Source organism: Hakea prostrata, chromosome 3 (genome assembly GCF_041222555.1).
Source record: "Hakea prostrata isolate BN-2017 chromosome 3, UWA_Hpros_2, whole genome shotgun sequence".
NCBI classification, from domain to species: domain Eukaryota; kingdom Viridiplantae; phylum Streptophyta; class Magnoliopsida; order Proteales; family Proteaceae; genus Hakea; species Hakea prostrata.
In genome coordinates, this window is record NC_142602.1 from 54,352,701 (window position 1) to 54,365,956 (window position 13,256).

Below are 13,256 nucleotides of genomic sequence, written 5' to 3' on the forward strand. Positions count from 1 at the left end.
TAGACTTACCCAGAGGAGGGCTGGTGTATATCTTAAAGAATGTCAGCTGTTAAAGACTCGCATAGTTAGAAATCATAATATCATTCATTTCATTTATGCATTTATGCTTTGTTGGATAATTGATGGGAATTGTAATTGTTCTTACTGAGTTCTCTAGAACACTCCTTTATTTTGTATATGTTTATTAGCCTGCATAGATGGAGGAATTATGCCGGAAGACTGACTGGTTTCCTATGAAGGAACCTTCCCATATGAAGAGGATGTGGCATCGGCAGTGGGAAATGGAGATAGCTTGTGCGGGAGCTCCTGCGAGTGCATGGAGTGTGCTTATCGCACCTATTGATGGACAAAGACGGAAAGTGGTTAGACAGTTCACTCAGCGAATAGAGAAGAACTCGAGAACGCCCTTTCTCGAGATTCATGAAAAACATTATTTAGCCTTAGAAAAGGAAACTAGAAAGAAAATAATATAACTCTTTTGATTGCTTCCGCTGAACTCGTATTCATTTTAATTCATTATTCTTTCACTTATTATTTTTATTGGAGTATTTGGGCTCCTGAAATTCTTTAATTCATTTATTGAACATTTATTGCTCTTGATTGTCTATATTTGTATTTATTATTGTTGATAGACTAAAACCGTGGATCCTATGACGAATCACTCCCATGGGTTGTCGAGCGAGTAACCGAGACCAGCAGGTGGGGTGTGACACATAATAGGTAAGATTAATTGTGCAATGATGTAAATAAGATGTACAATACAAAAGTAAGAGATTGAAATGTTGTTACCTAAGTTGACCATGTATTAAAACCGTCAAACATTGACAAATAATCAGACTCTGGCAAGGATAATTCAATGAAGCCCTGTCCTTCCACTAGCTTGATAGACCTCTTCTTTTTAGTTTTTTCATGCCAAGGCTTCATTCTTTTTCCTGATCCCCTTTTCTGAGACTCTTTTGCTCTTAACTGAAAATTTCGGTAGGCTTCACCATTTTGTTCAGACTCAAGCTCAGTAGGTTGCACAGCGTCTGCATCTTCGAGATCTTTGACAATCCCATTTAGATGCTTACATAGTATGTTATAACCAACTCCCGTTTCACATGCTTGGTTAATGAGTTTCAAAAATGTCGGAGTAATCAGCCTACTTCGTTGTAAGCAACTAAATTGTCCATCCATTTGACTTGCCTCCCCTTCTCCACTTGTCCTGTCAACTTGTGACAATTCTCGGACTGATCTTCTCCATCTCACCAAAAAATATTTTGTCGGAATGCACATAACTTGGAGATAATTAAACACTCTTAAGATATGGACACAAAAGATCCCAACACTCTCAAACTTCTTACAACTACATGTTAGGCTTTCTTCAACTGTATTACGCAATACTCTGTATGCCTTCCCCGTATAGTGACCAGTTGCATCTACCTTCAAAATCACATATTCAACATAAATATTTGAGACATTCTGGCTGTTGATACCATGACTATCGACCAACTCAAACTCCTTCAAAAATTCTTTGAATATAGTTGGAGTGTATAACTGATAAGCTTGAATCAACATAGGTTTCGATGAATGTGCACCCCCAAGAACCTCATTCCGAGCATCAAATTATTTTTTCACTTCATTCGCACGTTTTGCCTCCACAACATCATTGAAATGTCTCATAAACCTAACAAGATCAAGTTTGTGTCCAAGAGATTGTTTCAAATCAGCATTCAAACTTTCAACCAACTGTGTGCTCCTCACACCTAGTGTGAAACAGTCCTTCATGTAACAACAAGCCCATTTTTTTCTTATTTCATATGTTCTATCTAGCCAACCCGTGTTTACAACCCCATGATTTTCTCTTAAATTCTTCTATGCATATTCAAATTCCTCAACTTCTGTATAACTGTAGATGCCTTTGTACAAAATTCGGGAGAACTGTGACTTCTCACTCATCAAATATCATGGTGTTTCTTTGCATTTTGCCAAAGATGCCAAGTGCACAATGCATGGAGTGTAGTAGGTGCAACCTCAGTTAGTGCTCTTGCCATTGCAGCGTCCTGGTCGGTGAAAATTGTGTTAGGCTTCTTTTCACCATTAACTCCAAAGAAAGTTCGAAATAACCATTCAAATGACTCAGTTGTCTCATCATAAAGCAAGGCAGCTCCAAAGATAATCATAGTCCTATGATGATTAAATCCCACAAACACAGCCAATGATCTATTTTCTTTGTTTGCGCAGAAAGTAGTATCAAACACAACTACATCACCAAATAGTTGATAATCACATTGCATCTGTGGAACAGCCCAAAATATATTTGTCAACTTATCCTCACTGTCCATCTGTACAGAATACACAAATGCAGGGTTTAAATTTTGTTGATTGTCTAAATAAAGCATCAAGCTCTTGGCATCCCCAAATGCCAAATCACGTTGTCGTTTGCTATTCAAATAGTTTTGCAAATCTTTCTTTGTGAAACCTAGATTTTCATGGCCCCCTGCTTGCAAACACATCAAATTATATGTCAATCTTGTCCCCATCCTAGTTATGTCTGCCATTTCTATTTTTGTGCCGTGGGTAGTTGATATTGTACGCTAGGAGCACACCAAATGTTGCAACTTCTTCAATCTGAAGAACATGGTTGTGTTCATCACAAAACTTATCAACACATATTAGTCCATCATTATCTAATTTTACAATCATCCTTGCTAAACAATCAGTTCTAGTCTCAAGACGTTCCCGTTTAACATCCACTTCTTTTTCTCTTCGGTGTCCTTTACTACAAACGAAACACCGTTGCACGATGACAGTCTTATCAGTCGTGCTCCTGTGCAAATAACTCTTCCAAATGCTGAACCCAATCATACGCTTCTTCAAATGATATAAATTTCATGCCACATCGAGGTGTGACATTGTCATCCATGTTTGAAGAAAGTTTGAGAGTTCACTACGAAGACACATTTATTTATAAAAGTTAAGTCAGTGAAAACAATAAAGATTAGTCAACAACAAATATGAAGCCTTAAGGTACATTATGAGATGAGAACACTTTAACACATATGTCCTTCATTGCATCGAAGTCATATGTAATCAAATCGATGACAGTTCTTACAACCAAATTTAGTTTTCTCGGTATGAAAAACCGTTCGAACTGATCTCGGCATAAAAGAAGCTACTCCTTAGAATATATATCTTACAACCAAATTCAGATTTTCTTCATGATGTTGAAAGCAGCAACATAATACATTGTAATACTTTCTTAGCACATGAGTTATCATACTCAACATTGACCAATCTTGTATTTCATGTTGGAGACTACCACATCAGCCCAATAATAACTTCAATCATTAAGTTATAATTTAAGCTTTGCTTTAGTTAGATCAACCCTAGTGAATCAACTGAAAAAAATTAAACAAATATAAAATGGATCAACAAATGAATGAGTCGGATGAAGAGTAATGCAGAATGTGTAACCCAAGAATTGACATATATGTGGACTTGAAGCTTGAAGACATTATGTATCGTTGAAAAAAAGGATCAGACTAAACCAAGATCAAGAGGACCAACTACACTTGGGACACCTATGGGTACATGTGTAACCACACACTCATGGATCAACTCCAATTCACTCTTACGGAGACAAAAATTATGACCAACTAACTTGAATGGCATTTGAACTTAAATAAATATTTTACTACTGAAATGCAGTTAACAAATATGAAGTCCTACTAAATTGTTCTTTTGTGACTATTTATTTAGCTTTACATGAAAACAACCCCAAATGAATCACATGCTCATAGATTTTACAATTCTGAGTTTCCTCTAGTTATTGTTTTTTAATTTTTGTAAGTGTAAAATGGTCTAGTTTTTCCAAAATGTTTAAAGGAAAAAGGAAAATGTTTTAATAAACTTGAGTTCTAGAAGAATTAGCCAAGATGGACTTCCTTCCACCAATATTTTTCATCTTTTACTCTCAGTCTAGTAACATGTATTAAATGTTGTTTTGGCTAAATTCCAAAAATTTATGCTTAAATACATGTATGAGAAAACCCTTCTAGATAACATTATCTCACGGAGTCAACTTGTTTTTATTTTCAATCATATAATTTGGCTATTATTCCAACTGAAGGAACATTGAGTAAAATGGAAAATACAAATCATAGACGAATTACTCCTTGTCACAATAATCTTCTTCAATAGTGGATTCTTAAAAAATTAGGAATTATGAGAAAATGTAACTACAACCGTAGAAGCATAATTAAGCTTGGTAATATATATATATATATATATATATATATAAATAAAGGAACAAGAAGAACATGATCCAAGATAAAACTAGAAACAATGTCAGAGTACCAATATGAGAAATGGGAGCAATAGAGCCATTAGGGTAAAGTTATTGGTAAAGAATAGTTGCAAGATGTAAATTAAGTGAAGAAAGAGGCATGAAAGGCAATGTACTCAGTTGCACTAGAATCGAAAATCCAAGTAGAGGGAAGATGTGGAAAATTTCCCACCATGACTAATGAATGATAACCAGAAGAATCATAAGAGGAATGCACAAATGCAGTAATTGAAACCCTGGCAGTGGCTGCATCAAAGTTATAAGGATGCACAGTGCAAACATTCATTGAATAATATTGTGAAGCCAACCATGGCAGAATAGACCATGGATCAAATTCCTAGGCTAATGATACCATGTTGATCGCATATTATCAAACAATTTGTGTGAAAATGGTTGTATTCTCTATACAATAAGAATGCAATTTAGACATAAATGTTTCCTAATCTATTCAATAAAACTTGTAAAATTTAACTAACGTTTTCACAACGCAGCTACTCCTTAGAGGAAATAATTTTGAAAATAAAGGATAGTAGTCACTAAATGCACCTCTTGACTGTGACAACTGATCAACCTTTGTTGCACTCTTGCGCTGCTTCAAATCTGAAGCTCAAATGGAATATTCAAATTCGATTGGGGGGTACTTCAAGAATAGTAAGGGAGAAACATGCAAGCACAAAAAAGATCAAAGACTTATTTGCGTCAAAGTTTCATCAAAATCAAGAGTGAGAGATGGAAAACCAGATAGCTTCAACGAACTGTTTTGCTTCAAAGAAAGAAAAAGAGAGTCAGACAACTAAAACCAGACCTTGAATCGATTCAAGAGAGAAAGAGAAACCATGCATCTGCAATAGACAGAGAGAACGACAAAGCTTCAACTTAGACAAAACACTTACTTGAGTTACAGGCTGGTTCACATGAGTTCTGGTTTCGCACGGAATATTCACCAATTCAATTCTCGCGCCTTTCTCATTTACAAGACAATGTTTTGAAACGTTAACATTGGTTGAAAAGAATGATTCAATCGTATGGTCTATAATAAGGCTTATAGACAATTTTCATAACTGGGATGGGCCTGGGCCTGGGTCTCACAATTAGTTTTGGATTTTAACCAAGCCCATATTTACAAGACAATGTACATATGGGCTTTGTCAATCCTAGCACTCTTCTAATTGCCAAGAACCTCTATTAGGTCGACTCTCAACAGCACGAAGGATCTTCTTCACCAAAAATCATAAGCGAACAGAGGTGCCTTTCATTTCACTCCCAAAAGCCCCAACATCAAAATCCGGTTGCAGAGGAGAAGACGATAAATTTGTTTGGAAGCATATCAGCAACCTATCTCTCTACCAAAAGCCGAAGCCCTCTTGTGCAACCAAAGCCTTGTCTCTGCAACTGATCTCTCTTCAACCAAAGCCGTCTGCAACCCACTTCTTCATCTTCCTTCACTGTGAGTGGAGGTAGTTTTGTGTGTGTGCTTTTACTTGAGTTCAAGCTCGTGGATTCTAGACAATTTTCAACATTCAATGTTTTTTTTTTTCCTTCCCTGTAAATGATCTGCTACAACTATCAGTTTTTCTGCTAATGTTGTTGGAAATAAGTGATTCCTTTTTCCTTTTTCTTTTTAGTTTATGGGTGCTTGATTAGAACAGTGTGGTTGATGGAGACTAAAAACAGGGGACCATATATACTTTGTTGATAAATGTCAAAATTTTCAACCATTTACCTGAGATGCCACACTTTGTAATTTTTTTTCCATGCCGAAACTTTTTGAATAAGTTTCTAGCTGATTTCTAGATACATGATCTTTTATGTAGTTCTGGAAACAGATGGGTTCAACTCAATTCATCTCTTGTACTTCCTCACACATAAACTTAGCTGTCTACCAACTTTTCATTTCATCTCATCTCCTACTAATTCTTTACAATGTTGGTTCATCTAAGTTGGCAATTACAATACTAAATGTTGTTTCTGTTGAGAGAGACACAATCTTGAATTGGATTACTAATAAAAAAGCAATATGTTATTTTGCTCAATTGGAGTTGAACACAATTTTATTAACTCACCACCCCTTAGTCCTGGACTTTCATGCAACCATCACACTAGATGTCTTTAGCTCAAGGTCTCGCTGCTCTAGTTCTAGTTTTTCATAATTCATAGTCTTCTCTAATTTATAGTTTCTTAGTAAGGCTTACTAGATCTGTTTGTCCTACTATAGTTAGTTGTCTGAATTAAATTAGCCTTCTTGTTTTTGGGTTTCTGATGCAGGAGCCAAACCTTCCCACCCAAAATCGAAGTTTAGACCAAAAGAAGCCCCACCTAGGGCTGCTGCCAGCACCACTTGAATAAGTTGACATTGTCCAAACTTGGGTTTTTTTTTTTTATGCATTTTGTGATTTTCAATTGTGCAGGAGCAGTTTTGTGATTCTGTCCAATCGCAGGTGCAGCCTAGTCCCTTAATAATTTTCATTTAAAGTTAATTTTTGTTTCTAAGGTGAAACAAATGAATTTGGGTTCTACTCCATGTATAGGTCTGACTTATTAAGATCTAGTTAGTTGCTGCTTTCCTTTTCATTTTCTACTCCTGGTCTGTTTAAGGGTTCTAGTCCCATTTGAACTCCTTTGTGAATTGAGAGAGATGCATATGAAGTCTAAAACCATTGGATGAGCTCATTAGTACGCTTGATGAGTGGAGGTGGGTTATTTGGGCTGTCATGTCAACTTGGACTTTAGGAGTCTGGTATTGGTTCCAGGATATGATGGTCTGGTTGATTCATTCAATATCAATCTGAGTATCTCTTTTAGGGAAGCAACAGGGCTGCGAATTTTTGGCTAATTTAGTTTCTGAAAATTTGAATAATTCTAGTTTCTATGCAGGTTAAAGTCTTCAATTGAATCTAGTGTGAATCCTGCAGGGATGATTCTGCTGGCCTATTAGTTTGTATAGTGTAATCCTTAATTTTCCCTTTTAGGGTGGGCAATTTGTTTTGGTTTGGTTTAAGCAAGTACTTAATTTTCTCCTTTAGGCTGTGCAAGGCAAGTTATGTTTGCCATTATGTCATGGTTTTGTGATCTTTAATATATATTTTTGGGCTTCCCTAGACACCCCACCCTCAATTCCCCCCCCCCCTTCCCCACCAAATTTATATATATAAGAAAAAGAAAGAAAGTAAAAAAAAGCCTCATGTGGTCGTCAAAAAAGGAGCTGCCATTGATTTCATCCAAGAATGCTTTAAGGCTTTACCTTCTGTTTCAGAGGCTTTGCTCCTTCTCCCACAACTTGGGGGCAGCATTCCATTTCCATCTAAACATGGGATGGACAGCGTAGGTGTTACGTGGTTTGAGATCTATGAGTCAACTCTGAGGCATTGTCTTAGGTATCAAAGAAAATGTTTATGACTTTGTAGTGGAATCTTTTGTGCTAATCATGCCTTTTTCTTGTTATGTTCCATCATTTATAAAGAACTGGTTATATCGTGTGTATTTTATTAATTTGTTTTGGATGGTGAATGGGGTGACAATTGGAGATATATGTTGGGGTCATGACTTTTTTGCCTTCCAAATCTCTCACACACATTTACTTGTTTGTATATTTGTTCAACTAGATCCACCTGATTTCTCACTCTTGGGGTTCCTCTATTCAAGAAAATTATGGTTCTTTTTTGTTTCTCCCTCTGAACATTTGGTTGTCATCCAATTATTCATTATTTGCCTTGTTGAAATTTCCATTTTCAAAATGTGTTTGCTTACACTAGTTGGTATTTGTTGTGATTGACAGCTCATCATGTCTCGCCGCAAGATGCATTTGGTCCAAGGTGGTGCATCGTCCTCTACAGCCCCTCCTCCTCCTCGCCCATCCAAAAATCCACCCCCTCGAAGTAACCGTAGCCTAGACAAGTGGTTTAGGGATACAAAAGCCAAGAATACATTTCACAAGTGTAAGGCCCGAAGCATTGAGCAAGGGACATCTGTTGACCTTGATGACTTCTCTAAATTTCCCATCCAGAAACTGTTCCAAGCCATGGGCTAGGATCCCATGCTCCGTGCCATAGAACTCACCTATTCCCGACTTGTCCGTCATTTTTATGCCAATCTTCGCTATGAGGGAGAAGGTGCAAACCTGACAGTCAACTCCTATGTAAAAGGGGTGTACATTACTCTTACCATTCCTTCTTTCTACACCCTATTTCAAATCTCTACTGAGGGGGAACTTCGCTTATGTACTTACAAGGGTACCCCACTTGAGGATGTTGATATAGATAATGTCTATCAAAGTCTTCTACCCCATGGACACCCGCTTACCTATTACAGAGAAATTAAAGAAACCCAGTTTACTAAACTAGCTAAAGCAGTTAGCAAAATCACTCAACGGAACCTCATTCCAAAGAAGGGACATCGGTCTAATATTAGAAAAGATATGTAACCTACTGCATCATTCATCATCACCCAGTATGTCTCCCGTACATCATGCTCTCATACATGATTCTGTCTGCCAGAACTGGGAACAAGTGTCTACCCTATGGCAGTTTCCTCACCAAAGTCTTCCAGAAATTTAATGTCAATCTGAACAATGAAGACTCTGATGAGCCACCTCCTAAAATAGACAACAAAGGCCTTATTCCATCCCACAAGCGAAAGACTGCAACCACTAACCCCAGGGACATAGAAAGTACATCAGCTAGGCCACAGACATCTTCCTACTCCTCTTCTACTGCTTCGAGATTTCAGGCCCTTGATGCTCGCCTCACCTCTTTGCAACAACAACTGGATACCCGTTTTGACTCAATGGGTAATCGCATTGATATTGTTGAAGGCATGATAGCTCATCAAACAATCATGATGCAACATATGATGACTCATCTCAAGATTCCTCATATGCCGGATCCAGAAGTTGAAGAAGCGGAAGGCGATGAAGAAGAAGATGAGGATGACGAAGGAGATGAAGAAGATGATGCAGCCAGTGGCAGTGGCAATGAGGGAGGGTGGGAGTGGAGATGAAGAAGAGGGCAGTGAAGATGATGACTAGCTTTAGTTCTCTTTTTAAGAAATTTTATTTGAAGCATATACTGATGTCATGTTAAGATTGTGTTGGACAACTTTATGATTCATGTATTTATTTCCCTTGTTATGATGACTACTTTTTAGCTTGGTCTTTACACATGAATATTGGAATTATTGATGTAAATGATCCTGATTATGAAATGAGATCTCAATTCATGACCACAAGGACCATTCGATATAGTTATATTGATAACCATTCAAAATTTTAAGTTTTACAGCAAAGGAAAGTATCGCTCAAATCTGTGCTATATGCAACTCCATCTTCTTCTTCTATACCTTTTTTATACCTATAATGTGAATATCATCAAAATCCCCAAGCACGTATTTACTAAACTTGATTCTATTATCAGTAAATCTGTGCTCCAATCTTCTTATCTTTAGTGGTGTGGCATTTTTCCGATCCCTAAAGCCATCTCATCTGCTATGGAATCTCTCTTCTGTGCATTTCTCTGGAAGGGCCAGGAATCTTCTAGATTCCTTCATCCCATAAGCTGGTCGAAGGTGTGTCGGCCCAAATATGAGGGAGGCGTAGGAATCCATAGGATTCAAGATGTTAATGTCGCTGCTTTGCTCAAACTCATTTGAAAAATCATCACCAAAGATGATTCTATTTGGGTCAATTGGGTCCACTCATACCTTCTCAAATCCAACTCTTTCTAGACTGTCTCTATCACCCCTAACCCCTCTTGGATTTGGAGGAAGCTCCTCCTTCTCCGTCCCCAAGCTCTTTCGACCATCACCACCCACATCTCCTCTAGCTCCTCCACTTCTTTCTGGCAACACCCGTGCCATCCGATGGGTATCCTCCTCTCTCTTTTCCGCCCGCACAGTCTATGAAACCAAATCCCCAAATCCACCTTGCTTTTGGAGTTTATCTCCAATGGTTCTTGGGTCCTTCCCCCGCACCATAGTCTCACGCAAGTTTGGAATTCCCTCCCCCCTATTTACCCCCTCCCTCATGATATTGTTATTTGGTCCCCCACTACCAAATCCTTTACTACGGTTTCGGCCTATAACCTCCTTCGCTCCCCCTCCATGGCCTCCTTGGCCTCCTCTGGTATGGTCTCCTAGGGGCTCAACTCACAAATCTCCCCTTCTAGCTGACTTTTTCCCGTGACTTTTTGCATTTTGTTTTCGTCTCTTTAATAGATCATTTATTCATCCAAAAAAAAATCCTACTTTGATAAATTGTGGTACAAATAATCTGAAGTCCTTTAAAACCAAGAACAAGATTCTTGTTGTGACATTTTGTGACATTTTGTATTCTTGTAATAAAAAAAAAGGGGGGAAAAAAAGGCACACCCAAATGACCCCAGGAGAAGTGAGGAAACACATACATAGCCTACACATATATGTAAATGCAATAATAATATGTAATTCATGTTACTAGACTGACGTAGGACATGTTAGTGAGAGGTATTCCTCTTAGGGTTGATCAAAAACTCAAAAAACCCAACCCAAGTCCCAGCCCCAAGGTCATTCAAATAAAAAAGACACAGACGGTCGACCGTCTAGTTTCCGATTTTATGTTTCAAACACCAATAGGCCTAGGCGGAATTTCTAGTTTTTGAATTTCTACTTCAAACAACATGACGATCCAGACCATCTAGGTAGACTAAAAGCCGACGATTGACCGGTCCGGGCTTAAAACAGAAAGGTTCCTTTTCAAGTAGCTGCAAAATGGAACCATTCCGCTTTACCAACTTTAAACACAAATTCCATTTTGTCCAAAATGCGGTTGAAACAATAACACATCGCATTCTTGAATTCCCTGGGTGTATGGCCATCGACGGCTTTACTAACTTGGTTAAAATAAAAGTTATATTTTAACTGTATTTCAAATTGGGGTCAATTTAAAATGTTCTAATATTTACGTTTGATTTACAAGATTGGTGCTTTAACTACCACCATACAACATGGGCGTTCATAACTGCCACCATACATGATCAATGAAGCTAGTAGGTTCGGGCTCTTGCAGATTGAAAATATAATAACTAATCGAGAGTTGGACCAATCATGGAATGCAACGCATTTCGACCAAAAGTTCAAATCTAACAGTCCGAAATCTCTATTTAACGTATGCGCATGACCCAAGCCATCTCACCTTTTACATTTGATGGTTTCCGGTTGCCTTTCAAAGCAATAATCATCACAAAAACCAGGCAAATAAGTGGAACACGTTTGATTTCTGGTTGAGAGGGTGAGGGCAAGAAAAAAATAAACCAAAAAAGCCACTCAGTTCCAATTAGTCCAATTTCCGGTTGATATTTTACAAAGGTGCTTGCAATAAGGGAACCCCATAGACCTCTGCAGAAAAATTGGATCAAAATACATTACTTGCTATTTCTACAAAAGCCATGTTTACCCAAATTGAGAAACATTTTCAAAACAACCAACTGGTCTCTCTAAAAATTATGTAAGTTCTTTCTACAAGGGATGCTGAAATAGACCACCCAGAAATTAAAGAACAAAAAGATGGGGGGGGGGGGGAAGGCGTTGATCTCTCTAAAAATGATGTAAGCCATATCATATCTTAAGTTACAAAACCAGATCACTTTGTCATGAAGATTCCCTAATAAATTCCTCCTCATCCCACTCTATTCTCTGTTTTAGTATTTTAGCTCACCACTGCAACACAATTATGATTCAACCCAAATCAGAAACACTAGTGGTTGTTAACCATCATTATCACCAGGGAGTTAAGGTCACATATCTAACTTACTGTGAAATTTTGGAAGGTTCGAACTCTTCATTACACGAAGCCTCTTCACACTCGATGCAAACATTCTGCAACAAATGTAGTGTGAGAATCTAAATTATTGACAAAAGATTAGAACTAAGTATGCATTTCTATCCAAAAATCTTCACTTGTTATTACAATTCCTGTACAGTTAGCAACATGAAATAATATAAATGCTGAGAAAAGATTTAACAAATAAAGAATGGAATAAACAAAGTTTTGATGAACATAAGTACAGAACAGATATCTCGAGGAAGATAAATAAGCATCTACGTAAAACCTCTGACATCCAGCAAGGTGGCAAGAATAGGTTTGAGTCTGGAAACAGTATCTCTACGAATGCAATAGGCTTCTTCTTTTGTTCTTTCGGGCTTTCACATATATGTTGGAGCATACTTCAAGCTAACTGTAGCAAATCCAGATATCACAAGACAGATTATATGAACAAGAAGAGAACCAAAGAGAAAGAGAGGACATCCTGATGAAGGAAGGAGAGAATAGACCAGAACAAATATTCAGAATGACTTCCACCATGGTCTATCCCCACCACTTACAAGTGATTGATCCTTAGTAGAAAACCTATTAAGAGTATAAGTTTAATTACAAGAATGTAAATAACTAAGGAAATCTTTGAAAACTACAACCAGAACCACAACTGCTCACGGACTAACAATTGCAACTAAACAGAGACACTTCTCCTCATGGTAACAACAACAAACCATCAATGGTAGCAGTCTTTAACAATTGCTTTTAATGACTTACAACGAATGGAAGACTAAAAAGTAAATGGCTAGGCCCGAACTTTCCTTTTATCAATGCCTGCAAGAACAAGTCAATCATTATCCTAGGTCAAAGACCTATGCTTGGGTCTTTGAAGGACATATATATGGTCCAGCTACCTTGCATTATAAATTAAAAGGGCTTGGATACAAACTGGGTCAGTTGGTCCACATCTATTGCAACTGTTGAATTGAAAAAGTAATAACCGCATTATGATCACATTTTACAGAATCAGAAAGACTTAGATAAGAATTGGCAAATGATGGTTATTATAACCCATGAGTTCCCACCAAGTACATCAATTAGAAACAATCAGCAAATTCAGAAGACAAAGTAATTAACTTACTTTTT

The 13,256-nt window shown here is 37.5% G+C and overlaps 1 protein-coding gene across 1 annotated transcript; it reads right to left on the minus strand.

Annotated features, from left to right (window-relative positions):
• Positions 1-789: 789 nt before the first annotated feature.
• Positions 790-1,557, minus strand: LOC149022500 (protein FAR1-RELATED SEQUENCE 3-like). The gene has a single exon (XM_089147640.1). It carries the CDS (start codon positions 1,555-1,557, stop codon positions 790-792), a length of 768 nt encoding a protein of 255 aa, XP_089003766.1.
• Positions 1,558-13,256: the final 11,699 nt, after the last annotated feature.